Source organism: Cuculus canorus, chromosome 5, assembly GCF_017976375.1.
Source record: "Cuculus canorus isolate bCucCan1 chromosome 5, bCucCan1.pri, whole genome shotgun sequence".
Classification (NCBI taxonomy): domain Eukaryota; kingdom Metazoa; phylum Chordata; class Aves; order Cuculiformes; family Cuculidae; genus Cuculus; species Cuculus canorus.
Genome location: NC_071405.1, coordinates 66,627,949 through 66,655,432, shown reverse-complemented (window position 1 = coordinate 66,655,432; position 27,484 = coordinate 66,627,949). Strand labels below are relative to the sequence as shown.

General features: G+C 49.3%; 1 protein-coding gene across 1 annotated transcript; it reads left to right on the top strand.

The window, feature by feature from the left end:
* The first annotated feature begins 16,611 nt into the window (after positions 1-16,611).
* On the top strand, positions 16,612-21,992 carry FOXA1 (forkhead box A1). Its single transcript, XM_054069014.1, has 2 exons — positions 16,612-17,097; positions 19,398-21,992. Exons 1-2 carry the CDS (start codon positions 17,026-17,028, stop codon positions 20,661-20,663), a joined length of 1,338 nt encoding a protein of 445 aa, XP_053924989.1. The 5' UTR covers positions 16,612-17,025; the 3' UTR covers positions 20,664-21,992.
* The last annotated feature ends 5,492 nt before the right edge of the window (positions 21,993-27,484 follow it).

Sequence of the window (27,484 nt, the reverse complement as noted above, 5' to 3'; positions counted from 1 at the left end):
ATAGTTGTTCTGGGAAGGCTGAACGGGAAATGGTTTCCCAGATCCAGGATCTTCTTTAGCCCTCCTTCCCATCTGCCCTGCAGTATTTTTGTATCCAGCTGGCAAATTTCAACCAAAGACAACAGTCAAAAATTATTACCTTCCTAAAATACAAGTCAAGAGGGATCATCAAAACGTCACCGCGCTGAGGAAAGTCATCTCTCATTTCAATCACGATTGAAATACACCAAAAAATATTCATAGAGTGGGAGACACCAGTGAATGTCTTGAACACACCAACAGCTCTCAGAAGAACAGAAGAAAATCAAATGAGAGGACATAAACCTACTGGAAATACACTTTCAGACTACTGGTGCTCATGGACTCACACTGAAACCAACTCAGTTCAGGATTCTTTTTTCTCCTAACTTTTGCATTTATCAAAGACAATCATTCTCCCATTAAGGCAAACGTAAGGTTCTACACTTACATCCTACGAGAGATACTCTATGACCATAAAAGGTAGGATTTTGATGGCTGTGGGAAACAATATTCTTTATCGCCTCCTAAAACAGGTTCATATGCTTTTCATCAGACTTCCATACTTCTTCGCAGAGGCAGTTGATGCTGAAAAGGAGTAGTTCACCCTCCAAGGGTCTATTTATTCCATGGCATCCCTAACAAGTGCTAGCATGAATACTGGGTGTGATAGTGGTTTTTTGTGACTTAACTTTCAGCCTTCTTGGGACTGGAACAAAACGATTATTCTGGCTAAGACAGGGTGACGATCCCTCTGACAGGAAGTCACTAGTCTATCTAACAAGCCAATCAGCAACCTGCCGGGGAAAATATAGAACTTTCCGTAGCATCTATCCGATGCCTTAGTATTACTGATATCTCCCGCTGTAATTAATTGAAGGGTCTCTCTTACAGCTGCTTACACAATATTACAAATATAACAATAAAGAATTTGTCTTATCAAGACGTCACAAGTTAAACAATAACTAAAAGAAGCAATACTTCCAACAATATCCCAAACGCATTTAATTTTTCATCTGGCACACTGGAATATGCCATCTTAAAAAACGGTAAAGGAGGATAAAGAAAAAGATTTATTAAAGTATAACCTATAGTAAAAATAACACCCCAGAAGAGCTTATGCTTTAATATATTTTGATATTGGTTAATTTTCATTTCTAAGGGACATAAAAAAAAGGCAGAAGAAAGAGTAAAGAATATTCTATGATACATTAGTGTCTTTATTCATTTGTTTTGTCTGGCTTCTGTGTTGTAACACATTGTAGGAACTGCAAAAAAAAATATACAAATCTTATAAAAGTAATATTTACCCAAGAGAAAAATATTGCTCTTGTTCTGGTTCACCTACTTCCATTTTTATGTCGTCGGTCTGGCCAAGAACACTCTCCAGGCGTTCTTTGATCATCTGGTCTGAGGGAGACGGAGAAGCAGACTGCAGGGAAGCAATTATTTCATCAATAGACCTTCCAACCACTTTCACAGGCAATGCTGGTGTGGAAGAAGGCTCTTCAGGTTTGCTCTGCTGGAAGTTCTTCTCGTATATTTTTGAAGTGTCTGGTCTAGTCACATCTCTTGCCTCATCCAACTGATCTCGAGCAGACCTCACACTTGGCTGCTTGCTTCCTTTTCTCAGCACTCTTCCCAATTCAACAGCGAAATCTTGTTGCTTTGCTTTTGAAATTGCTCTGCTTCTCTTCTTACAGCTTTCCCTGATTATTCTTCCCTTTCTTGAGATGTTTTTACTCATATCATCATCGGTACAGCTATAGTCAGAACTATTTGTTTCTCCAGGTTTATCTCTTTTTAGATTCTGGGGATTCATCCGTAGCATACGCACTCTATCCTTTAGTAGCAGCTGTGGTCTTTTCTAATGACATAGAGGAGTTGGTAACACGAAAATTAGACCTGCAGTAACTTGGCTTCTGTGGTGGTGCTGGGAGCTTGACCAGAACAATTTCTTTAGTGGTACCTGCAAACGATGCTATTACTGGCAGTTTTACAACGGTACTTTCACGACTACAAGTGGCATTTTCTTTGTTAACTTTTTCAGAACAACTTCTTTGATTTTTGTCACCACTGTCTTCTTCCACAGATTTATTTCTTTGAGTCAGCACCTCGAGATCAGGAGTTTGTTTTTTCATGTCTCTTACTTCAGAAGACATCCTTACTTTTTGTGAACATCAGAAACCCCAATGAATTAATTAGGAATATTTTTATTTATATTCGTGACAGGCTTATGTGGACTCTTTGACCTCTGGAGAGGATAATGTTCTTAACTAATGCAATCGATCTGGTGTTAAATCTTCCAATAAGGCCTAAATGCTTACATTTCTAGCAGCAGTAACTATTGCTTGTTTGATCTTCAGACTATCCCACTGAGACTCCCTACACATGGCCTCACGTTCCTTAATCATATTCAGCTATTCCACATAACTCAGCACAAAGTCCTCATATTTTCTAGAAATTTTCCCGTAAAATTCAAACAGAAATGAGTTTTGAGAGAAGCCAGTCTTGCAAAGACTACTTCATTTTGCCATTGTTTCTGACAAAATTGATCTGAAGATGTATAATTAATCACCAGCCACGGCTGCTAGCATTTCTGCCTTTGGCAGCACGAACTGGGAGTTCGACAGAAAATCCCAAGAGAAAAAAAAACAACTGGAAAAGGAAAAGGTTGATGCTTTCTCAAAGTAACCACAAGAAAGCTGGTCCACCTACGAAACCCCTCCAAGCATCACTTCTCCCATCAACCAGGCAAAGGGATCCCTTCCCCGCAGAAAAGGACCTTGCAGCCCCTCACACAGCCGGGACACCACCAGGATGGGCAGGGGCAGCATCCGAGGAGGGGGACAGCATCCCACATGAGGACAGCATCCCACAGGGGGACAGCATCCCACAAGAGGACAGCATCCCACAGGCAGGACAGCATCCCACAGAGGGGACAGCATCCCACAGGGGGACAGCATCCCACAGGAGGACAGCATCCCACAGAGGGGACAGCATCCCACAGGAGGACAGCATCCCACGGGAAGGACAGCAACCCATAAGGAGGACAGCATCCCGCAGGAAGGACAGCATCCCACAGGAGAACAGCATCACACAGGCAGGACAGCATCTCACAGGGAGAAGAGCATCTCACAGGGAGAACAGCATCTCACAGGCAGGACAGCATCCCATGGTGGGACAGCATCCCACAGGGAGAACAGCATCCCACAGAAGGGACAGCATCCCACAGGAGGGACAGCATCCCACAGGGAGAATAGCATCTCACAGGCAGGACAGCATCCCGCGGTGGGACAGCATCCCACAGGGAGAACAGCATCCCACAAGGGGACCACATCCCACAGCGGGGAGAACACCCCACGTGGACGCAGCTCCTGGAGCTCAGCCGCCGCCCCGCTCCGCCGCGCAAGAGGAGGTGGCGCTCCGTGCACAGACACCGCGGCCGCGGCCCGGGCAGCGCCCCCTGTCGGCGGGGAGGGCCCGGCAGCGGCCGCCCGCGGGGGATCGGGGCGGTTCGGGCTTCTCGGGGAATTTACTCGCTTGAGTGAGCTCGGATTGAAACGCTCTGCGCGTTTCAGCGTCATCCGGAGACGGTGCTGGAAACGCTCAAGAGAACCGCGCGTTTCTGAAGGGCGCAGCAATGCCGTAGTCTGTATTTGTTTATTATTTATTTTTATTATTTGTTTATTATTTTTATTATTTGTTTATTATTTGTTTATTATTTGTTTATTATTTATTTTTATTATTTGTTTATTATCTGTATTCTGTACTTTTTTATTATTTCATAAAAACATAGAATAGTTTGGGTTGGAAGAGACCTTAAAGATCATCCAGTTCCAACCCCTGTGCCATAGGCAGGGACATCCCACTGGCTCAGGCTGCCCAAGGCCCATCCAACCTGGCCTGGAACACCTCCAGGGATGGGGCAGCCACAGCTTCCCTGGGCAACCTGGGCCAGGGCCTCCCCACCCTCATGGTGAAGAAATTCTTCCTAATGTCCAGTCTAAATCTGCCCCTCTCCAGTTTATACCCATTCCCCCTGGCCCTATCCCCACAAACCTTTATGAACAGCCCCTCTCCAGCTTTCCTGGAGCCCCTTCAGGTACTGGAAGGTCACTATGAGGTCTCCTTAGAGCTTTCTCTTCTCCAGGGTGAACAACCCCAACTCTCTCTGCCTGTCCTCGTAGGGAAGGTGTTCCAGCCCTCCGGTCATCTTTGTAGCCCTCCTCTAGATCCATCCGAACAGCTCCATATCCTTCTTATGTTGAGGATTCCAGAACCAGACACAGTATTCCAGATGAGGTCTCATTCCAGATGAGGTCTGTATTTGTACCATCGTAGCCTCACTTCTCTTCTGCCTATGACAAACCTTGTTCTGCCATCGTTCACGGGGTCTTTAGAGTTTTGCCCTGAAAACCAGACTTCGGAATGGCATTGCTGTGGACATGCAGTGCAACCACTTCCTAAATGCAGTTACAGATGCGTTTTTCCTGACAGACTAATTTTCAGAGAGTCAGCTTGAAGATGAAAACCCAACTCATCTGCATTTGACCTATTCATCATCATCAATAAAGCTTCGGTGGTCAGGTTTTTATTTACAATACTAGGCATTGCCTGCAACAGGACAGACTTTGTCTCAGACTCTATAAACCAACCAACTTTGCAGTATTAACATGAGCAAAAAAGTATGCAGCCAATTCTCTGGGAGGAATCTTGACCCTGTGTCATGCACTTCTACTAGCTCGTCCTTCAAAGAACAGAGTATCGAGTGTATTTGACAGATGTCTGGTGGAAGTTAAATTTTAACAGCAGTTCTTGTCATATGTAAAGTATGAAGTAAGAATGGGCTACAAAAATGTATGACCATTCCAGTGTCCAACAAATGCAGGGGTGATAATGAGTGCTAAACATCATCAAAATTCAGGGGAAAAAAAATAATATTAACATATAAACTGAAATAAAATGTGAAAAGTCAAAGTGAGTCTGTCAAGATGGTTATAACTATGGCACAAACCTACAAGGTCACATTGACCAGGTTCACGAGAAGGCTCATTGTCTAGAACACGGGCAAAGTGAATAGCAGTAAACGGGGCAGGGGAAAGTTTCCCGCATACAATCTGAACTCAAAGCACTGGCATTTCCAAGAATCTGTGGGCCGCAATAGTTTGCAAAATTATCCTTATAATCCACTTACGTCTCATAGAGTGCGTAAAAATAAATTCATATTTTTTCTACAGTTTGGGTCCCCAAAGACCTATGTGACAACAAGGAACTGTAGGGATTAACTGCATGTGTTGGGTTCGAATATGTCGCTCAACTGGTCGAAAGCATCCACTGATATAACAGGTAAATGTATTTGATTATCCTCTACTTTCAGTGTAGCTTTCAGCTACAGCTTTTGTACCTTTTTTCTCTACCTAGTTGTATTCCTGAAATTCCAGGCGGTAGCCAGAGTACTTCTTGAAAACGATCCTTGTTACATGGGGACAAATGGCCCTAATTTAGCTGCTAATGCAGCTAAAAACTTGTTGAAGGTGAAAAACTCATTAGCCAAACACATTGCATCCCAATTAATAGAAGATTTTCTTCCTCTGATAGCAAGATAACTGATTAAAGCCCTGTGATACACACTAGAGAGCTTATTTTTGGTGCCTGATTTGCTTCTCACCCTCTAGCAGGAATCCCAGAGTAGTTGGAGGAGTAGAAAGTGGAATATGAAGTAGTTGATCTATGTTGAAGGATTCCTGTCTAGGACTTTAAAGCAGCTCAGAACAGGAAGGAAGTGTTCGATTGCCTTAGTGACGATGAATCCTATTAGCAGTTTAATGTGGTTGTAAGCCTACAGAACAGATTCGTTTCAAATTAGTTAAACAGTGAGTAAAGCCTCAACAATTTCATTTACCTGGAACAGTTCCTCTCTGCAGGAGTCACAGTGGGATGTGGAAGGAAAGATCCTGCATGTGAAGAGGTATTTGCATCAGGAAGTTCCAGTAAAAAGCTGCAGAGTGGCAAGAAGTATTCGCAGGAAAAAAAAAAAAAAGGGAAAAAAAAGAAAAGTCTTAGGAAGAAGGAAAATTACTTAGGCACTGGTTTTCTCTTTAGGTTAATAGTTGTGGTAAAAATGGAAAATGAGTATTTGGTGATATCTTACTGTATCTGTTTCTGCCAGTTCTGCTTGTTCCAGCAGAAGATTCCAGCCTTGGTTCATAAACGTCTACTGTTTTATAGGATTTAGACTAGGTCTTGCAGGCAAAAGGAGGAGGCACCTAAGGGGAGCTGATGCCAAGTTAAATCCCAAATGCTGTATTTTCACCGTACTAAGCCATACGCATTGCTTAGCAGCCATTCCAGGAGTGAATGTTGCCAATATATCCTTTAGATCCTCAGCCTGAGCTCCAGAGATGACAGCTGCAGAGATTCTTGTGCCTGATACGCAGGAGAACAGGGAAAGCTTTCCCCAGGTATTCCTACTATGTGCCCCTCTCTTAATGATCATAGTGATGCTTGAAGCCTGGAGGTGTTTTTTTATTAAGTATTTAGTTAAAGAGTTAATGTCCTGTCCCTGTAGCTTGCAATGTCCAAAATTTAATCAGTAGATGAATCCGTATGCTTAGCAAATTGATCTAGACTTGGAAAACCTTATGCAAGTTCAGTGCCTGGGTACACATTATTATTTTTCTTAATTAGGCCTCACCAGATGACTAAGCTTTTATAATACCACATAAATTGTATCAGCTAAGTTATTAGTCCATTAAAGTTTCAAGGAAGGGTTGTTTCTTTTTAGGAAGAAAAGCAATCATTAAAAAAAAAAAAAGAAAAAATTCAGTTGGTTGGTTGGAGAAAGTAAAAAATGCAATTTCTTTTCTCCTAAGCTGTCTGAGTACACGCCACGCCGGGAATCCCACTCCCAGTGTATATCATTGCCGTGATCCAAGTCCGTGCTGGACTGGGACTGAGATGTACCTGGTGCCCCACAGGCTTTGGGAGGACACTGGGGTGGAGTTAATGGTGCTTTCCAATAGTCACCCAAGCAATCGGCAAACAGGACAGCATGGTGCATGTGAAATACGTACAGGCTGGTATGGACTCTCCAGTAAATGCCAGAATGAGTCCTTGGAAAGCCGAACGGCAATTATTTAAAGGCAAAAGGAAAGTAAGAGCGTAACTACTTTGTTAGTTCTTCTGCATTTACATCTCGATGCTATGCCTCACCTTGGTATCCTTTTCCAGCTGGCTGTGAAACTCTTTTCGCATTAAACAGTTGAAAGGTCCCTCAGTCCTGCTGGGGAACGCTACTCTCTCTCTTTCAACGTGCTACTACAGCGAAAGCACTCTTCTGCTCTGCCTCAAGTGGCAGTGCACTTACACAAACTGTTCACCGATGCCATAACTGTAGCAAGGATAACAGCATAATTACAAATAAAGCTTCACCGTTGTGTCCAGGTAGCATTAACCCCTTTCAGACACTACGAGCTAGAACAAAGGGAGATTGAATGACTCTCCAAACTCCCCTGGTATAACCAGTGGTGGATTCATAACCGAGTCTGGGCTTCCGACTGCTAGCAGATAGAAAATCAGAGGATGTATCCTCGGGGTACACGCTGCTGTTTGCTCTTCATGCCAACATCTTTGTTTTAATATTTCTGCCATGTGTATCACAGAATCACAGAATCACCAGGTTGGAAAGGACCCATTGGATCATCGAGTCCAACCATTCCTAACACTCCCTAAACCATGTCCCTCAGCACTTCATCCACCCATTCCTTGAACACCTCCAGGGAAGGCGACTCGACCCCCTCCCTGGGCAGCTGTTCCAGTGCCCAATGACTCTTTCCATGAAGAATTTTTTTCCAATATCCAACCTGACCCTCCCCTGGCGGAGCTTCAGGCCATTCCCTCTTGTCCTGTCCCCTGTCACTTGGGAGAAGAGCCCAGCTCCCTCCTCTCCACAACCTCCTTTCAGGCAGTTGTAGAGAGTAATAAGGTCTCCAATATATATGTATATGTATATGTATATGTATATGTATATGTATATGTATATGTATATGTATATGTATATGTATATGTATATGTATATGTATAAAATGGCCATAAATACTCAGAGAAAATCAATTAATTACAAGCTAAACCACTGAACTGTTAACTACGGCCACTGGGAACGCAGCACACAAACTTCTCTGACAGTTACACTGTGGGCACGGCAATCTGTAGCAGAAAATTGAAGTAAATAGGTCGGGAGGGAATAATCTCTTAGATCAGAAAGTGTCAATACTGAAAAGCTTTTTGGTTAGTTGCAAGAGTTTGATTCAGCTCAGATGAAGGAAGTGCTTTTTTTTCCTTTTTTTGGTGATCAATCCTTATTGAATCCCTTGTGCAGTAAGCAGTCATAGAAAGGTTTTGTGGAATTAGTATTATAAATTACACATTCAATCCCTTTGTGAGTGTTGAAAGCATTGTCATTCTTCTAATCACTATATCCTATCTTTGATCCATAACAAATATGCACACCCAGCTCTACTAATCTCCATTATGATTGTGAGATATCTGTATTTGCCAGTACTATGCCAGCAGAAATAGTTAAAATTTTCCTTCCTCCTATGATTTCAAGCTTTGCTTTTTTCTCTTTTCTGATTGAAACGCATTGTTTAAATAGTGGCGATGCCTTTATAATTCAAAACAAAAACAAATAAAAAGTTGGAAAGAAGATGGAGCCCTTTTATTTAAAACCATATCCATAAGGAGGAAATCGTTACAAGGAGAAAATCGTCTGGTCATTTTGAGTGATCGTGAATCCTAGGTTTATTTTTTAGTATGATGTGACCAGTATTTCCAGATATGTGCCATTTTACTATATAGCCCAGGAGAAATTGCATGAGTTACTTCTGGAAACCCATCGTACGTAGCCTTTATTATAGGCACAAGGTCAGAGGCGCTCCTGGCTTTGAAGAAGGCTGTAAGCAATAAACGGAGAAATTACAGCTAAACACCCACCAAAGTCTTTGCTGGGCTCAGCCCTTGACTTGCTTTAGTTTTAAAATTCGATCATATTATCTCTGCTCTCCATTGTCTTTCAGCAAATACAGCAGATTTTCCAGTCAGTTATTCCAGTCCAACTCTTCTGTTCTCTCAGGACAACTGGAGATATATAGGTGTAGATATATATGTGTGTGTTTGGAGGTCTCATAGGTTTCGCAGCTGAAATCTCAGTGTTGGGGGGATGTAGAAATCCCATTTAATCGCAGGAAAATCTTCACATCTGCTCAGTTTCTTCAGCAAAAGGAAATGCCCTGTAAAGGGTGAGGAGAGGTGTCTGCAGAGGCTGAAGTTCCAGATACTTCTAAGGGTAATGTTAAAAAACATTTAAAGGTTTGTTGGCACAGGATGGATGGTGATCCTTCACATTGATCCTGAAAAAGGGGGAAAGGATTGTTTGTTCAAAGGGTGATACAAAAGCCACCTGATCCAGCTATGAAATTGTTGGGATGGAAGAGAGGATCTCTCTCTTTCAGAGGAACGGAAAGAAAGGTCAGGTGTTGGATTCCCTCCCAGTCGTCCTACCTTATGTCACCACCTAAAAAGGAGTAAACCTGAAACCTCATGCACCGCAGAAATACTTTGGCAGCTGCCTTGTTGGCTGGGGAGGGGTGGAGAAGGAATGATTTAAATCTGATTCTTCCTTGTCTCAACACAGAGAACTGAGCAAACGCATCAACAGAAGGGAAGGCACATGGTGAGCTGAGTGACTTTTCTGATGCCATTCCCTTAAATCTGCTCAGCAGGGAGGTTCACCCTTGAAATGCACGAAGCAGCAGCAGAAGCTCAGGCCAACTGCTGGGAGGACCTACCGCTCTCCAAAACACTGAACAGCTGCTGCCCCAGAGGAGTCCTCAAACGCTACTGAATCCAGACCTTCCCCTGCTTTCCCATGGATGCTAGTCGACTATCCCATTTTATGGTGTTCCTTATGATTTTAGGGTGTTACCAGTTGATATTCACATTCTCACATTTCAATGTAAAACTATGGAATGTGTTACGTAGGGCCTCGGGGCATCCTTTTCCAGGGCAAACCTCATTTTTACTATACACGGGTTAGTGGATGTCTCCTAACAGAGTAAATGGCCAAAGTGTTTCCTTAGGTGTGTGATCGTGCTGCCACACACCCCACAGTCGCTGCGTGTCTATGTTAATACTGCTGAAGAAAAAAAAGTGCAATTAATTCAGCCTGAATTAATTTCTTCTCTAGGAACTGCAAGCTGGGTAAAGCTGTGAAACTGCTCCCTGGGGAGGAGTTTAAACAAGCGAGCCTTGGTTTTTGTACATTTGATTCTTCAGAGCTGCAGCCAGCCAGGAAAGCCATTTATGATGGATACTGGTCTCTCCCAATGCCTTTGTGTAAAACTGCTGTGAAGGCAGAAGCAGAGAAATTAAGAATTCCTTACAGGTAAAGGAGAACGGAGCAAACAATTTGAAAATATGGTGCTTTGAAGTGAAAGAAGAGCAGCGTTCTTCCCCTCTCCATCACTCAAAAGCCAAGTGACCAAACCAAGTCCATCTCTGCACAGGAAGGTTAGTTTGCAGAAGGAATGGAGTATTATATTGGCAGGAATATTGTAAAACAAACAGTTGATCAGCTTTGCATATCTTGTCCAATACAGCGATATTTGGTTGACATCAGTAAAACAGATGTTCTTGCAGAGAATTCACTGCAGATCTTGGAGAAGAAAGACTTGCGGAGAGTTCAACCAGCAGATATTGGGCGGGGAGGAAGGGCAGACTTTGGTCTATGGAATTGATTGGACAACTTTATCAAATAAATAGAGAAATCATGCAAAAGGATCTTTTCTACCAAGCTTTGTTTCTTATAGTGGTTTATTTAGATCAACGGCACTTGTCTCAGTTTGCTGAGCATCTCAGTTTCCTTATACGTGCATTACAAAAAATTCCTTATAGATGTATATGTCCTGAAATATCAGCTGTGCAATTTGGGTGAGATTCTACAAAGTGGCTGCTATTGGTGTATGTATTTTTATCTCCGTGGGTAATCAAATTCCCGTTTCCTCTGATAACATTTCTTCCATGCCATACTACTGCAGTTACTTTAAAACAAAACAAACCGCACAAAACTTTAAAAAATATATATATTGAGTAATTGCATAAGAAGTGGTACACTGATCAAAATAAACAACAGAAGCATTTCCATTTATGTTTCAGTAAATCATAACGTAAATTAGACCCAATAATTAGAATATATCAAGTGCATTTATTTTTCCATAAAGAGGGTGAAACACACTTGGCCAATCACAAACTGCACTGTGGGCATCCGGCCAGCTGGAGTTCAGCAAACTGCATACACACATCCAAACCTAATAGCAAAAAAAAATGATTGCATGTAATTGGTGGTGATTTACCTAGTTAAGAACAATTTTGTTACAGTAAAGAAAAGGTAAACAAGAAAACAGAGTTCTTTACTCTCATCTCTTCAGTCATTGGATATTAAATTATCTGTATTTTTTTCTTTTTGCTATTTGTGCTTCTTTCTCCTTTTACTGATGTGATACATGAGTGTTTGGAGAGGGTATTATTTTTCATGTCAGGAGTGTTGCTTAAGTCACTACATGCTAAATGATGCCTATAAAAATGAAATGTAATGAATTGCAATAAAAATTAAGAAAAAATAAAATTAAAAAAATAAAAAATAAAATAAAATAAAATAAAAATAAAATATAAAAATAAAAATAAATAAAATAAAATAAAATAAAATAAAATAAAATAAAATAAAATAAAATAAAATAAAATAAAATAAAATAAAATATAAAAAATAAAAATAAAATAAAATAAAATAAAATAAAATAAAATAAAATAAAATAAAATAAAATAAAATAAAATAAAATAAAGCAACGGGAAGTGTCTGGTGCACCAAGCACCACAATGCGCCCCAACCCTCGCACAGCGCCCACGAAAGGTGCGTCCCGAGCCGTGATCCCGGCGGGTCCCTCCCGGCACCCCGAGCCCCCTGCGCCCGGCGGGGGCGCTGAAAGGGCGGAAAACCCGCGGCCGAGTAGCAGCCTAAGGGAAGGCAGGACCCTCCCAGTCGGGAACAAGGCGGGAGTTGGGGGGGGGGGGGGTACTTCTGGTGTGCCCAGCGGGATGCAGACCGGGGGTGCGAGGAGGAGGAGGAGGTGCGGGAAGGAGAGGAGGTTCCCCTCTCCTACCTGGGGTTGGTCGGGGGAAGAGGGTCGCTTGGCTGTGGTGCTCGGAGATAAGAAAAGTTCACGTGAAAGAGGCTCTAAAACACGTATTGACCCGATAGGGCGCCTTCACCTGCCCGGGCGCTGCTCCCGAGGGACAGCAAGGTAAACGCCACCTTATCGCATCCCACCGGCTCGTGAACTCCGAGGGCTGCGATGGCGGGAGGCACCGCCCCGACGGGGGCTGCTCCGGGCAGCGGGGGACGCTCCGGGGAACGGGGGCTGCTCCGGGGAACGGGGGCTGCTCCGGGGAACGGGGGATGCTCCGGAGAGCGGGGGCTGCTCCGGGGAACGCTCCGGGGAACGGAGGCTGCTCCTGGCACCGGGGGCTGCTCCGGGGAGAGGGGGACCCTGCGGGGAACGGGGGACGCTCCGGGGAACGGGGGCTGCTCAGGGGAACGAGGGACGCTCCGGGGAACGGGGGCTGCTCCTGGCACTGGGGGCTGCTCCGGGGAACGGGGACTGCTCCGGGCACCGGGGGGTCCCCCGACGTCTCTTCGCATGGAGCGTTCGGCGGCAGGAGCACAGAGCCACGGCAGCGCTGCCCGTGTGAGGGAGGGAAAGGAGCCCCCACGCCTCCCGCCCCCTGCACAGCCGGGGGGGTCCCGGCAGTCACCGACCGCTGCTCCGGGACCGCCCGGCTTTCCACCCTGTCCGAAGAACGCGGCTCTGAGCAGCGACGCGTTCCTTATTCGATTACTGTTTGCCCGCTTTAGGGGGCGATTCCGTGTTGGAAAAGGTGGGAAGAGGGATTTCCCATCGTGAAGAGGGATGGATGAGTAAGGACAGGGATGGGAGAGGCTGAGGGAGTCTGAGCAGAGCCGCTGCGCCGGGGGGGGAGCCTGGAAAGCCGGGTACCAACGACCCTCTGCAGGGGACAGTCAGGGAAAAGACAAGAAGGCTGTACAGTGAGGAGCAGGGAAGGCGTCCTGATGCGGAGATAACCTCGCAGCCCCTTCCCGAGCGGGACATCTGCCTCGCACAAGCGCTGCCGAGAGATCCCCGGGCAGGAAACGATGGTGTTTGGCAAAATCAATGAAGACTCCGCACGTTAAACCGGAGGGGTGGCCCCGCAGGCGCTGCCTCTGCCGGGAGAAAAGTCGCTCTTAAGCCGGAGCGAACTAAAGTAGAGCTCCAACGGTAAAATTAACCCCCGTTTCGATTTCTCAGGACGGCTCTCCCCGCGCCTGGGACGGTACCTGCGGGCGGCGCTCTCGAGCAGCGCTGCGTGAGGGGCACCGACCAGACCGCGGCGGCTCTGCCCGCTCCGAACCCCCTGGAGACCCCCTCCCACGGGCGAGACCCCTCGGCCCGGCGTGATGGCCGAGATGCTGCAGCGATGCTCTTTCCCGGATGCTCTCGCGGTCGTCCTCCCCCCGCTCCACACGCACCCAAACCGCTTATACTTTCAAGTCGTTTCCCTCCTTGGCAGCGCGCACCGGTGGAGCGGGGAGCTGGGACCTGCTCTTGTTTAGACAGGTAAAATACAGCTCACCTCAGCCTGTGCTTTTCTCCACGCTACATAAACAGGTCCCTCTGAAAACAAACAAAACAAAACAATAAAAAAAAAATAAAAAAGATTTAAAAAAAATTATGGCTTGACCAGGAATTGGCTCTATTCTAAGCAGAGCTGGGAAAAGACTCTGCAAAGCGGGCCTGGGTTGCCTTCCTGAAGTCTAGAAAATGCATAAGCAGCCACACGCATCTGGAGAGCTCCTGCCTGCTCTCACGCCTCCTCCATCCTAGGAGAGTCCTTTGCTTCCTGCTGAGCCTGCTGCAAAGGGTACGGAAAAATCGTGTTGGATTCTTGGAGCATCCCTCATAGGGTTTCGCAGAGGCTCAGGTGCGGGGCAAGGGCAACTACCGAAATACTCTCTTTTTCCCTGTGGCCGCAGGCGAAGCCGTCAGGACCCTGTTCTTCGTAAAAGGAAGGCTTTTCTCCACCAAAGCTGCAACACAGCCACCCGCGCTGAGGGGAATTTCCAGCAGCGGTTGATTCTGCCTCGGGGCTGCTGGTTTGTACAGTAAGCCGAAACGCTCCCTAAGAAGATTACAGACAGGAGCTCGTCTGTGCTCTCACCTCTGGGAGCAGCCTTGGAAAGAGGGAGCTGAGCCCCAGGCGCAGCCGGACAACAGGAGGCGCTGCGGCTTTGCGCAACCCCCTGCGCGCCCTCCCCGCGGGCATCCCCGCCGGCGGCGCCCCGAGGGGCCGGCCCGCTCCCAAAGCGCCTTTGCCGGTTGCCACGTCTGCTCCGCCAGGCGAAACGCCTCCGTGGTTCGCAGCAGCATCCCGGGAGCGTGGCCGGGTCAGTGCCTGCTCTCTTTCTTTTTCTTTTCCGGGTGCGGAGCGAGCCCGGCTCCCCGGCGGCTGTTGCTCCCGCGGGGTCGGGCTCTGCGAAGCGGGGCAGCACCGCCCCGAGGTCACCCGTGAGTCGCTCGGACCCCTGATCCCCTCCCAGCCTGACCGGAGGCGCCCGTACTGCTGGAGGGCTTCTGAACAGACATCAAGTACCGAAATGAATAGGCCACCACCGAAAGGTCTCTATTTTCAGTCGTACCGATCGCTTCCATTAGCGAAAGAGGGAGGGTGCGCACATGAAGACCGCAATTTTCATATCTCTTAGATTTCCCACTGGGTTTTGTTCCAATTTCCATGGGTGTAGTTTGACCATTTGAGAACGTAGGGTTTTAATCCAGCGCTTTTATCTATTTTATTTCATTCAAGACACATTTTGATCCCTTGTTCTCGCCTGCTGATTCCAGAGTTTTGTTTGTTTCGAGGATTTGACTTAATTCTGTTGCCAGATTTAAAGACAGAAAGACTAGGAGGGAAAGAACAAAGAAAGGGATAACAGAAAACGCATTTAGAGGACAAGTTAAAACATATTTGTAGAGGTGGAGATATGGTGTATCTCGTCACATGAATCCTGGGTCTCTCTGTATAAGAAACTTTAAAATCCTATTTGTTAGGGTGACGTTTCCGCAGATCACTCGAGGACAAATCACCGTGGAAGCAACTGTGATCCTTCTGGAGGATAAACATGCCTGGCACAAATTCAGACCTGGATGTGTATTTTAGTCTGTGTGGTACAGTACGCAAGCTTTTTGCCAAACCCCAAGAAACTTTATTTCTCCTTTCAAATACCCATTGCCCGGGAAGTTGTTTGGTTGGGGGGCTTTTTTCGTCGGGTTGGTGGTGGATGTGGGTTCTTTAGTTTTATCTTTTTTTTTTTTTTTACTGTCAGGTGATAAAAGTTCTGGTAGCCGGGTAGGAACAAACTCGTAAAGGATAGGGCAGAGAAACCCAGGAAAAGTCTGCGGTCTTGACTTAAGCCCGAAGAGCTGAACAGGACAGGAGCAAAACCATAAAATGTTTGATCCGTATGCAGAGAACGCGATATTCCCTCCATAATAATAAAAAGCGTTGTTCAATGTCAATTTGTTTTATCGGTATTGCCCCTTTTTTTACCTTTTACCAGACTGTGGAGATTCTTCCTGCTCGGTTCTTTCTGAGAATTCAGGATAATGAGCAAGAAGTTGGGAACGAGATACCCGCTACTTATTATTGTTGCTCCTGGGTGCCTGGCACCACCGAAGGAGCCTTCTGAGCCGGAGGCTTTCCACAGTAAAGATATAAAATGGTTCCAGTGACTCACCTGGTGTTTGCCAAGGGGAAGTTAATATCGGTGGATCCGCATTCAAGCCTCTGTCCGCATTTATTGGGTGCCTGTAGTGCTATGTCTCAGCGTGGTGACTCACATGATTTCTAAACGCGAGGCACCAGAAAAGAAATATCATCACCATCTACGCAGGACAGCAGTCCCGTTTGAAGGGTTTAGCCCCCCCGGGAGGCGGAGGGGCTTTGGGGGGGGGGGGGGGGGGCTGGAGCCCCGTCCTGCTGCTCGCAGCCCGGAGAGCAGAGTGCGGTCCGCCGCCCCGAGGGCGCTGGGAGGGGGAGGGGGTGGGCAGGGGCAGGGGGCACCCCGGAGGTACCTGTTCTGTAACCGGCTTTGAAGTGAGGGGCAGGAGCCCGGGGGGGAGGGGGGGAGGCGGGGGGAGCCTGCAGACTGCAAGACTCGGGACTTTGGAGCACGTCCCGGTCATCAAGTTAAAGGAGCATCTCCTGGACTTTAGTAAATATTGCCCCTAATCTCAAGGGTTTAAGACTGGATGGCCTTTTGCATTCTCTTCAAACAGAGGGGGCTGCCCTTCTCTTATCTACCTCATTTAATTTCCACCGATCCCTCCTAGCATTTGTCCTGTCCATCTGAAAGGGTGGGTTCCGCCCTCCCCTTTCCTATTCTCTCCCCCTCTCCCACCTCTGTCTCTCCCCTTCTTTCCCCACAAGCTTAAACCAATTACGCCGCTTTGCAAATAAAGTGCCGCCCCGGGGGGAGTTGCGGCCGAGGGGAACTGCCTTGTTTGCAGGTGCATCTCCGGCTTTGTAGGTGCGAACGCCTTTGTGCGGCGGACAAATGGGGAGAGGAGGAGGAGGAGGTGGGTACTTCTGCGACGTAAGATCCACATCAGCTCAACTCCACTCACATCCCAGCCGGCACTTCCTCACTTTCTCAACTGTCTCGCCCCACACCGCTCCCTGCCTCCTTTTTGGCTCGTTCTAGAGGAGAATTCGGCACCCCCCCGCCCCTCCTGGGAGCTGCCTTCCTGCTAGGTCGGGCTTTCGGGCTCTTTTCCTGCTGCCCGTCGCTCGCTTGCAAGAGGGCTGGATGGTTACACCGGGCAGGTTGGCTCCATAATGTTAGGGACTGTGAAAATGGAAGGGCATGAAACCAGCGACTGGAACAGCTACTACGCCGACGCTCAGGAGGTGAGTCAATCCCCGGGTCTGGCTCCGCCGCTGCCCCTCTGCAGGGGGGAGGAGGGGGCCGGGGGGAGAGCGGGAGGCTCGGAGCGGGGAGAGCGATCCGAGGAGTCGGTTTGCACTCCACATTCTGCCAGCGCAAACGTAGCTTTCCCCCCTCCTTCCTGAAGCTGGGCAGGCTTCCCCGAGGAAAAACACGGCTTCCCGGAGCCCGGGGAGGCGTTTCGGGGAGAGCCGAGGCGGCTGCGGGCACGCCGGAGGGCCGGGGGCAGCCCGCGCTGGGGCCCGGGCGGGTTCGCCCCTCGCCGCCCGCACGGAAGAGCCCCCCGAACTCTCGGCTCGGGGCAGAGGGACTCCCCGCTGCTGCCCGGCGGGGGAGCGCGTCCAGGAGCGGCGGCAGCGCCTCCCCCGGGGCTGCTCGGCGCGCCCCACGGCCTCTCCGCTCGCCCTCGCCGGGGTCCTCACCCGTTAAAGCCGGGCGAAAAGAGAGGGCGGAGGGGAACCGCCGTTTGTTCGTAACTTCGCCAGACGGGCTGACCGCGCCGTGCGCTGCTGCCGCGGACCGGCGGGCGGCGCTGCCGAGAGCGGCCGCGCGGGGAGGGGGCGCGGACCCACCGCCCCGGGAGGCGCCCGTTTGACAACACGGTGCAAAGCGGGGCGGGGGGGGAGAAACAGCCCAAGCGCCGACAACTCCGGGAGAGGAGAGGGCCCCGCGAGCGCCCGGAGCCCTCCGCGCGGCCCCTCCGCGGCTGTGCCGAGCGGGTCCCCGGGAGGAGCCGGCAGCCCCTCGGACCCCCGCCCGGGGAGCAGCTGTTTCGAGACGTGCAGCCGGGAGTTGCATCAGCGCCCCGGTCCCCGCGCCGCCTCCCCGCAGCCCGGAGCGGGCACGGAGCGGCCCTGCGGCCGCGCGGGCTCGGGCAGATACGTGTCACCCTGCTGGCATCCCACTTCATAGAAGAAAGTCGGCTAAGGGCAAATCAGGGTCATCCTAACTATGTGCCGTTTCCAGACTCGTTTATCCCTCGCCGTACTCATTGTCCACAAACGTAAAGTTAAGCGATCTTCGCTTTCGCTGATGTTTCAGCCTCAGTCTTTTCTTCTCCCCTGCTGTTTAACTGGAATCACGTCAGGGATGCAAGGTGGGAAACACATCCACGTTCTACCATCTCAAATAATCAGTGTGATCCTCTAAATTAAAGGAGCCCTCAGAAGCTCGTGGAATTTGTAGTGAACTGTAGTGAATTTTATATCGTAGGATCGTAGAATAGTTCGCGTTGGAAAGGACCTTAAAGATCATCTAATTCCAACTCCCCTGCCATGGGCAGAGAATAATTTATACATATATTTAACTATAGCCTAAAGATCCTTTCCTTAGCCATACTGCCTTTGTTCGAGGTAAACCGAGAATGTCTTTCTCCAAAAGCAAAATTTCAGGCTCTCCAGTTCTGCCCTTACTAAGAGTTGTGTTATATAGTAACAGTGCTACAGTTTTTGCACGGCGGGCAGCTGTAGAAAATCTCAGGCAGGGAAAGCTTGTCTTACTTTGGGAAAGTTTGTTTGTTTTTAAATTTTAAATTAAAGGCTGACTTGATAGAAGATGCAGACGAGGGGGAAGCTTTGCGCAGAGAAAATACGCCGACGTGAGCTGTTGTTTTTCTGTTGTATTGGGGGGTTTTGGGGGGATTGCGTGGCTTTGGAGGGGTTTTTTTTTTTTTGGACAAGACATTATCGCGTCTTCTGTAAGAACAGAAATTTAAGTCAGTGCAGATTGGGAGAGACGCATAAGATTATTTTAAGAAAATGCAGGCAGTTGAATTTCTCTTCGGCACAGTATAACGCCCTTAAATTTCAATAATCCTAGGACTTTAAATATTCAGGTAGCAAGATGAGACACGAAATCAGCACAAATGTGGGAATACTCTGGGAAGAAGCCTCCTCCCGAAGCAGCCGTAGCCCGGCTCTGCGGGGCCGCTCCGGTGGGCCGTGGGTCCGTGCGCCCCGGGGATCCCCGCACAGCCCCCGCGAGCCGCAGCACGCTGGAAAAATGCGACCAGGAGGCTCCTCTCTGTATTTAATTTATAAACGCGTAGAAATATAAACTAGATCTTTGCATTGCACCAGTGGCCTTTCGGTGCCACTTATGAAAAGCGCGTTTCCGTGTGCCGGGGAAGCAGGCGGTGTCCCACGGCAGGACGTTTGCACGGCTAGCTCGGCAGGGCGGGCAGGACGGGCGGATCAGGCCCCGCTGGGATCCTGCCTCTCCCCTTTTTCCCCCCTAACCCCTTCTCTCCGTTTCACTGCCCTAGGCCTATTCCTCCTCGGTGCCCGTGAGCAACATGAACTCGGGGCTGGGCTCCATGAACACCATGAACACCTACATGACCATGAACACCATGACGACAAGCGGCAACATGACCTCCAGTTCCTTCAACATGTCCTACGCCAACACGGGGCTGGGAGCAGGGCTGAGCCCCGGTGCCGTGGCTGGCATGCCGACAGGCTCAGCAGGGCCGGTGAACGGCATGCCAGCTGGTGTGGCCGCCATGGGCACGGCGCTGAGCCCCGGTGGCATCAACGCCATGTCGGCCCAGCCGGCCCCCATGAACGGGCTGAGCCCCTACAGCGGTATGAACCCCTGCATGAGCCCCATGGCCTACACGCAGTCCAACCTCGGCAGGACACGGGACGCCAAGACCTTCAAGCGGAGCTACCCCCATGCCAAGCCACCCTACTCCTACATCTCCCTCATCACCATGGCCATCCAGCAAGCGCCCAGTAAGATGCTGACACTGAGTGAGATCTACCAGTGGATCATGGACCTTTTCCCCTACTACCGGCAGAACCAGCAGCGCTGGCAGAACAGCATCCGCCACTCACTCTCCTTCAACGACTGCTTTGTCAAGGTGGCTCGGTCCCCCGATAAGCCCGGCAAGGGCTCCTACTGGACCTTGCACCCCGACTCTGGCAACATGTTTGAAAACGGCTGCTACCTCCGCCGGCAAAAACGCTTCAAGTGCGAGAAGCCAGCGAACAGCAAAGCCCCTCAGGAGGGCAGGAAAGATCAGGCCGGAGCCTCCAGTTCCAGTTCCAACTCCCCACTGCACAGAGGCCACAATAAACCTGTGCAGCTGGACACGGCCACCTCCCTCTCCAGCTCCAACCCATCCACCAGCCCCCAGTCTATGGACCACAGCGGATCGAGCACGGAGCTAAAGACCTCGGCCTCGGCCGCCTCCTCCACCATCAGCTCCGTCCCCACCTTGGCCTCTGTTCCACACCCTCCTCACTCCTTGGCCCACGAACCCCAGCTCCACCTCAAGGGCGATCCCCACTACTCCTTCAACCATCCTTTTTCCATCAACAACCTCATGTCCTCCTCGGAGCAGCAGCACAAGCTGGACTTCAAAGCCTACGAGCAGGCACTGCAATATTCTTCCTACGGAGCCAGCATTCCCGGTGGGCTGCCTCTGGGCAGTGCCTCCATGGCCGGCCGGAGCAGCATCGAACCCTCGGCCCTAGAGCCATCCTACTACCAAGGTGTGTATTCCAGACCCGTGCTAAACACCTCCTAGCTCTGCACCCCAGCGCTGACCAGGGCGAACCTCTTCCTCCCCCCTCCTTCCCTTTTTCCTGGCTTCTCTCCCACCTTTCTCTCCCCCTACGACAAACCGAGGTGTTTCCGCACGCTGTGTGCAAAAGGACTGTTACTTTTTAGTTGTCTCACGATGTGTTGTGTGTTGTTATGACCCACCACAACCTCCTGCAAAGCCAGCCGCGTCCCGCTTGTATATACCCCCCTCCTGCCGGCCAGCCCCTCTCCCTGGAGATTCCCTCTAGCCTTTGCAGGGTGTTATTAAAAAGGAGAAAAAATTGTTGAGCTTGTAAACTACTCGTTTGTGCTTTCCGCTCCCTCTTCTCTCCCCTTCTGTGCTCTATAATCTCATGTAAGTTTACAGGTATGTGGCAATACTTTAACAATACGGAGATGAAGAAGCGAGTAGACATGTTAAGACTTTTTTTAATTAAAAAGGCTTTGAAGGACAATACTGCTGTGAAGTAGCAAAACACTAAGAGAATCTCAAAGCAACAAGAGGACTATTTACTTTCTCGGATCATCCTTTTGATACTTGCAAAATAAACCTTTGGCTAGTACAAGCCGCATACACCCAGATGCTGCGGGCCGGATCCTGCACTCCCGAGGGGACCAACTGGAGCTTTGGAGTGCAGGATGCGACCCTTATTTTTTCCAAGTGTTACCTGTCTTGGGATGTAGTATAAAGTTACAAGAGGTCACAGCCAGTTGGATATTTTTTTTTTCCCTTCCCATCTGTTACTGAAGATTCTCGTTCATCAGGAGCTCTCGACATGTGGATGACATGCTTATTTAATTTAAGTGTCTTCATTGTGTATCAGCTAGAACTGTGTATCTATAACACGGTTATTTACCCCTCCCCCAGGAAACGTTGGCTATTACACCGACGCAAGCAAAAGAGGAGAGCTCTGTTGCTCTCCCCTTTTCCAACTTGTTTAATAAATTCCACATCCAATTCTTTTGTGTCCGTTTAATTATCGCCATCGATAGCTTGTTTCATCCAGTGTTAATGCACTTTCCACAGTTTTACATGGTGTTAGCATAGCCAGACGGGTTTTATTATTATTCCTGTTCGCTGTCTCAATGTTCTTAATTTATTGCATGGTTTATATTTTTTTCTTTCTTTACAGCTGGAAATTGCTTTAAATGACAGTTAAAAAAAAAAAAAGAATTACACGTGAATTTAAGAAATTTTGTTAATTTTATAAATGTGATTGTAATTGAAAAAAATATTTTGATTTAAAACGATAACTGAGAATTTAATGCGTGAAGTATGGTTTTGATCATTTGCAGTTAAGGTCTTTAAATAAATCAAATGGTAACAATTAAAGACTTTGGTTTTTTTTTTTTGGGGGGGGGGGTTTCCAAATTTCTGGGGCGGGTTGAGGAGGATAAAAACCCTGTGCCAGGGCAACAAACGTACGGCTAAAGCGTGTGTGTGGAGAGACGGGATTTGTAGGTTTCGGCTGGTGCGGAGAGCCCGGAGGGGTCCGGGGCTGCCTCGGGCAGGAAGGAGACGCACCCGCACGGTGTGTTTGCGGGGCGCTGCGGTGGCGTCTGCGAGTGTGCATGGTGGCATCCTTTTTTTTACTTTATTATTATTATTATTATTTATTTTTTTAATTCACAGTGCCGGCGTAGGTTGAGAAAGGAAAAAGCCACCCGAGGCGGTATAAGCGTTGCGGGGCGTTGCGGTTGGGGCTGTCAGACCCGGCGTTTTCCCCGCTGGACGGGGAGATGCCCGAGGGGAGCATCTCTGGAGCTGCTCCAGTTCCACCCAACCTCTCGCTTTGTCTCGGACGGAACCCCGGGAGCGCAGCAGCCGCGCTGGTCCCCCGCGAACCGCATCGTCGCGGGGGGCCGAGGATGCGTTTCGACGTGAAGAGATTTCGCCGTGCTCAGCCCCCCTTCCGCCAGATAAAAGAACGGTGTAATTCTCATCATTATCAGATAATTGCCCCCTGATGGGTTAGGGACAACGGCGGCAAATTAAACTTAAGGGTCGGTTTAGAAACGAAAAACCGGGGTTCCAGAAATCTCATGGAGAATCCCTCCAGCACTACCACCCAGCGAAAAATGAGAGGAGAAAAATGCGAGGAGAGCCTCCGCGCCGTGGGCTGCGCAGGTGCGGCCACGGCTCTGCCGCTGAGACCAAGCGGGTGCGGGATGGCGCTGCGCGGGGCCGGGCGGGGGTAACGGCGGGTCCTGCGGCGGGAGGCAGCGGGGGCTGTGCCCGGGGAGCGGAGGAGAACCCCGGGAACCGTCCGCTCGGCCTCTTCGCCTCCTGTGTTTTCCGAACTGGCAAACACCAACGTCTCCCCCGCAGCCCGGGGGCACCTCGGGGATGCTCGGCAGGCGGATCCCATTTGATGCCCCGCTTCGACTGCCAAAAGGAGTTCCCATCGAGGCGGGATGAAGTGCGTTTTCAGTAGGATTTCACTCTTCTCCCACGGACCAACCTATAGAGAATCTGCCACTGCAGAGTGAAGACATTGATTTAACGCCCTGGGGCTTGTACACAGAAAATATCACTCGAAGGACAGCGATAAAGCAGCAGGTTTCACATATCAGCTGAGGAGCACAAACCGTGTGTCATGGAAATATTCAGGGCACGGGTAATAAAAAGGTTTAAGCCGACCGACGCGGCTCCAAACCTCTTATAGATAAGGAGCGGAGCCTGTCACGGATACAGCGCGTCCCCCTTTGCCTCTCGCCTTCAAGATCGTACTCCTTCCCTTTCTTCTCGCCAGCAAATGGTGGCTGCGGTGGGCAATGATCCATTGACATAACAGGGATGCGGCTGGTATCGAAAACGCGGGTCTCCGCCGCAGCGGGTGCGGCTTTCTGTCTCAAAATGACTTGGAAGTCTTAAATGGCTTGGAAGTCAACAGAGGGGAGAAGAGCCTCCTGTTTTCTGCCCCTCTCCTAGCTGCTCCTGCTGTAATCCTCAGCTCAAGGATTCCCGGCCACAGCGCAAAAATAAACTAAAAGTAGGCTCCTTAGGAAAGAGGGCGCATCCCCCCCACCTCTCCCGCCCCGCAGTACGGAGAGGGGCGCTTACGAGCATCTCCTTCCAGCCGGGCCGCGCTCTCTGTGCCAGGAGGGAAGATGCTGGCGGCTGAGGGGATTTGCCCACGTCGCAGGTGGCGTCTCAGCCCGTGTCCGGGCCGGAGGCAGAGCGGGGGCCGCCAGGCTTCGGGCTGCGGCCGTCACCGCGAATTACAGCCGAACTTCGCCTTTTTTTTTTTTTCCTACACGGCAATTATCACCGACCGGCCACGTGCGAGGGAGCGAAAACGGCTCATTTAACGTCATTAACTACAAGCAGGGAGTAATTCAGGGGATGGCTGTGAAGATTTCCGCCGAGTTCGGGCGGCGAGGCGGCCCGCGGCGCGGGTGGAGGGGCGCTCGGGGGCGTTTGTCCGTCCGTCCGTCCGTCCAGCGGCCGTCGAGGCGGCGCGGAGGGTCCGGTGGCGGCTCCGCCGGGCCGGGCAGGGGCAGCCCCGCAGCAGGAGGCACAGCCCGGCCCTGGGTACCCCGGGAAGGGGCGAAGGATGGGGAGAACCTGCGAGCAGCACTTTCCCCTCCGGAGAGCAGATAGAATAAAACCAACTTCAGGCGCCCAAATCAGGGGGGGAGAAATAAAATCACAAGGAGCTCCTGGGTTGTTTTCAGAGCCGAAATGGACAACACTGACACCTACATCGGCAAACAACCGGAGGGCGAGCGCTTATTAGAAGAAATTAATTTTAAATATTACGGAATGAAAGAAGAGAAGAAAAATATTCCCTGCTCAGTTTTTCCCTCTGAAACGGCCATGTCAATAAAATATAAGTAAGTCGCAAAAGAACCGAGAAAGAAAACACTTCAGCCCTTGGCATAGCTTCAAAAATTTTTTTGAAATGTTGAGTAGACATCGAATACTGAAATGGGTACTGATCAGCCAACACAAACCCGAAATAAATGGATTCCCTTGCTGTAACTCCAAATAACCTTTAAAAGAGCAAATGACTCGGTTTTAATTTTACAATAGTATTGCAGGTTTGATTGGGATAGCAATGCATCTTGTTTTGTTTGTTTCGGTTCTGATAAAACGGGATGTAGGCATCTATGTGTGATTATATGTGATTAATCACTCTGAAAAAAATATTTAAAAAAGAGAGGCTTAATAAATATATACTTCTCGTGTGCATTCTGGTTGATCATTTTTGTTTGTGAAGAAGTACATTTTCCTCACATAAACACGGGGTAGAAAGTTCTCTCAGGAGTCATATAGATGCATATATTGTATATATTAACATATATGTAATTAATATGTATTTGTTTCCAGGGGAGGCAAGTGGATATATACATAACACACAATGACCAGGCAAAAGCCAGACCACAATAGGGCACAGAGAGTGACTGAGGTACGCAATGTACACGTAAATCCTCGCGAAACTCCCTAACACATATTGTGTTAGGAAATATAAGACAATGGTTAATAGCTAAAATAAAAATGCAATTAGTTTGATTATTTAAATGTCAAGGGCGGTTCCGCAAAATAGGTCATTTTTTTTCTCTTAATGCAACCCAGGCTTCTCAGCTACCAGCGAAGGCAAAGTAATAGCTAATAAAAATAAAATAGATTGTACATTTTCTGCTATTTGCAATGTCGAAAGGTCTTTTTCAGCAGGAGAAAATAATTGAGGGAAGACAAGAGTGGAAAACGGGAGGCGATAAGAGGAAAACCTGCCTTTGTTCCCTTTGGTTATTTTCTACTAATTATTCTGCCCATTGTGTCAAAGTAGCAGTTAAGGATAGGATAGTGTAAATAACCTCGCATTTCACTCCCAAACCGCGCAACTTTCTGGCCTAAGCCATGCCATGGTGTTTGTGTTTCCCCCCTTCACCTCAAACAGAAACGCACTGAGATTTCAGATCTTTGAACTTTGGACGGATCAAACTGCCACCGCTCACCTTTGTCTTCAGCCATTAGGATTTAAAACCTCTCTAGCCTCATGGCAGAACCCATTTATTTCTGCGAGGAGAAAAAAAATTACCACCTTTTCTCTTCTTCCCACCCCAAAAGTCTTACGTTTGGTTAAATTGATTGAAACTATCACTTCCCGGAACGTCGCCGCTGCCGCGGGAGCGTTGCTTCAATGAGTTTGGCCCAGGCGCCTTATTTTGAGGGAAGTTCGTCGTTATTTGGCTACCGCTGTTGGTAATCTAATTTTTTCCCATGAAAAGTTCATACACCTTCTCGTTATTCCACAGGGGAGCTCCCCCCAGAATGTTGTTGTTGTTGCTGTTGGTATTATTACTATCATCATCATCATCGTTATTGTTAATACTACTCCTCCTCTTGCTCCCAGCAGGCGGAACGGGCTCAGCCCGCGGACCGCCGGTGCCCCGGGCGCTTCAAACCCCTCCCGGCGGAGGATGCTCTGAAGCAGCCGCGGAGGCGACGCGGCAGCGGTCAGGACGGGGCCCCGGCGGCCGCGGGGTGCGGCGTGGGGATGCCGCTGCCATCCCTCCCCTCCGCTGCCCCCATCCCGGCCCCGGTGGCTCGAGACATCGGTGTGCCCGGCTGTGGTCCAGCCCAGCTTTGTGTTTGCGGCCCCGGTCCTTCTCCTGCCCGGGGAACGGTGGGAGTGGGGGACCCTCGGTGGGCACGTTTGACCGCGTTTCTGCTTCCCAGATCAGGCCCGTTCACACTCCTCTTGGCAGCGAAAGGGTGCCGAGCCCAGGGGAAAGGCAGCCCCATCACCTGGGGCAGGAGCATCCCCTTCACCGACGGGGCGCTGGTTGTCCCCGCGCAGCCTCGAGGAGGTGTTGGGTGTCCCCAGGGCTCCCCCCCCGGGCCCCGGCAGGCCCGCAGCGGGCTCTCTCCTCGCTGCCAGCCCCGGGCACCACGGAGCACAGCCGCCTGTCCCGGGAGCACGACCTGACCCCCTCGCGGCAACCATTCCTACTGCCTTTGTGCCCGGTACCTCTAAGTGCTCCCTAATGAATCATCTACATCTGCAATCTACTGCGCAGTAGCTGAAATATATTTTCCCCTTTAATTCCTTCTCTCCTCCGAGCCTGCCCGGCGGGTTGCTAACACACATTTCCTCTGGTTATGACCGGCGGAAAAATGTAAACATGTTGGTAACTTAGGAGGTGGGCCTCATTCTGCAAACCAGGATCTCTCCATAGTGACTCTCAGTAATGACCTCTTTAGCATAATAAAGCCCCAGGGGCGGGGAATCTTTGAACTGCGGGGCAGGAGATTGGAATAAGAGCATGTCTGAACTTATTCAAATGTATGCAACAAGTTTTCTAGTTCTAAGGTTATCTGACGTGACCAACAGTTCCCTCTTCCTTTTTTTTTTTTTCCTTGTCTGGTTGCTTTATCTAAGGAAGTACTTTACAGACTTCAGGTGTGTCATTATGCTACATGGAATGGAAAAAAAAAAGCGGTGGGAGCCGGTAAGGCAACAAAACCGAGCCTCTACCCCACATTTCGTGGAAAACCACAGTAATGTGGAGAAAGCCCTCTACAGCACCCCCCGGCCATCAGAAACCCTGGAAGAACCATCCAAAACTGCGAGCAGAGGGGACCCAGCCCATCCTTCCCCCCCGCCCCGCGGGTACCCCTGTCCCGAGCAAACCAAGAGCTGCTGTGCATCTTCTCGGGTCTCCCTTAAAAACACCCCCCACCGGGGCACCGGTGTCCAGAGGACTCCGGGGAAAAAAAAAAAGAGCGGCTGGCCGGTGCAAGGCAGAGCTCTTCCCCCACCCCATCCCCCGGGCAATTGTTCCCTTGAGCCCCTA

What these genes read in the sequence shown, in the direction of transcription:
- FOXA1 (XM_054069014.1), top strand. Translation starts at nt 17,026, where the DNA reads ATGTTAGGGACTGTGAAAATGGAAGGGCATGAAACCAGCGACTGGAAC. An exon ending in ACTACGCCGACGCTCAGGAG is followed by an intron (nt 17,098 to 19,397) that starts GTGAGTCAATCC and finishes TCACTGCCCTAG; the next exon opens with GCCTATTCCTCCTCGGTGCC.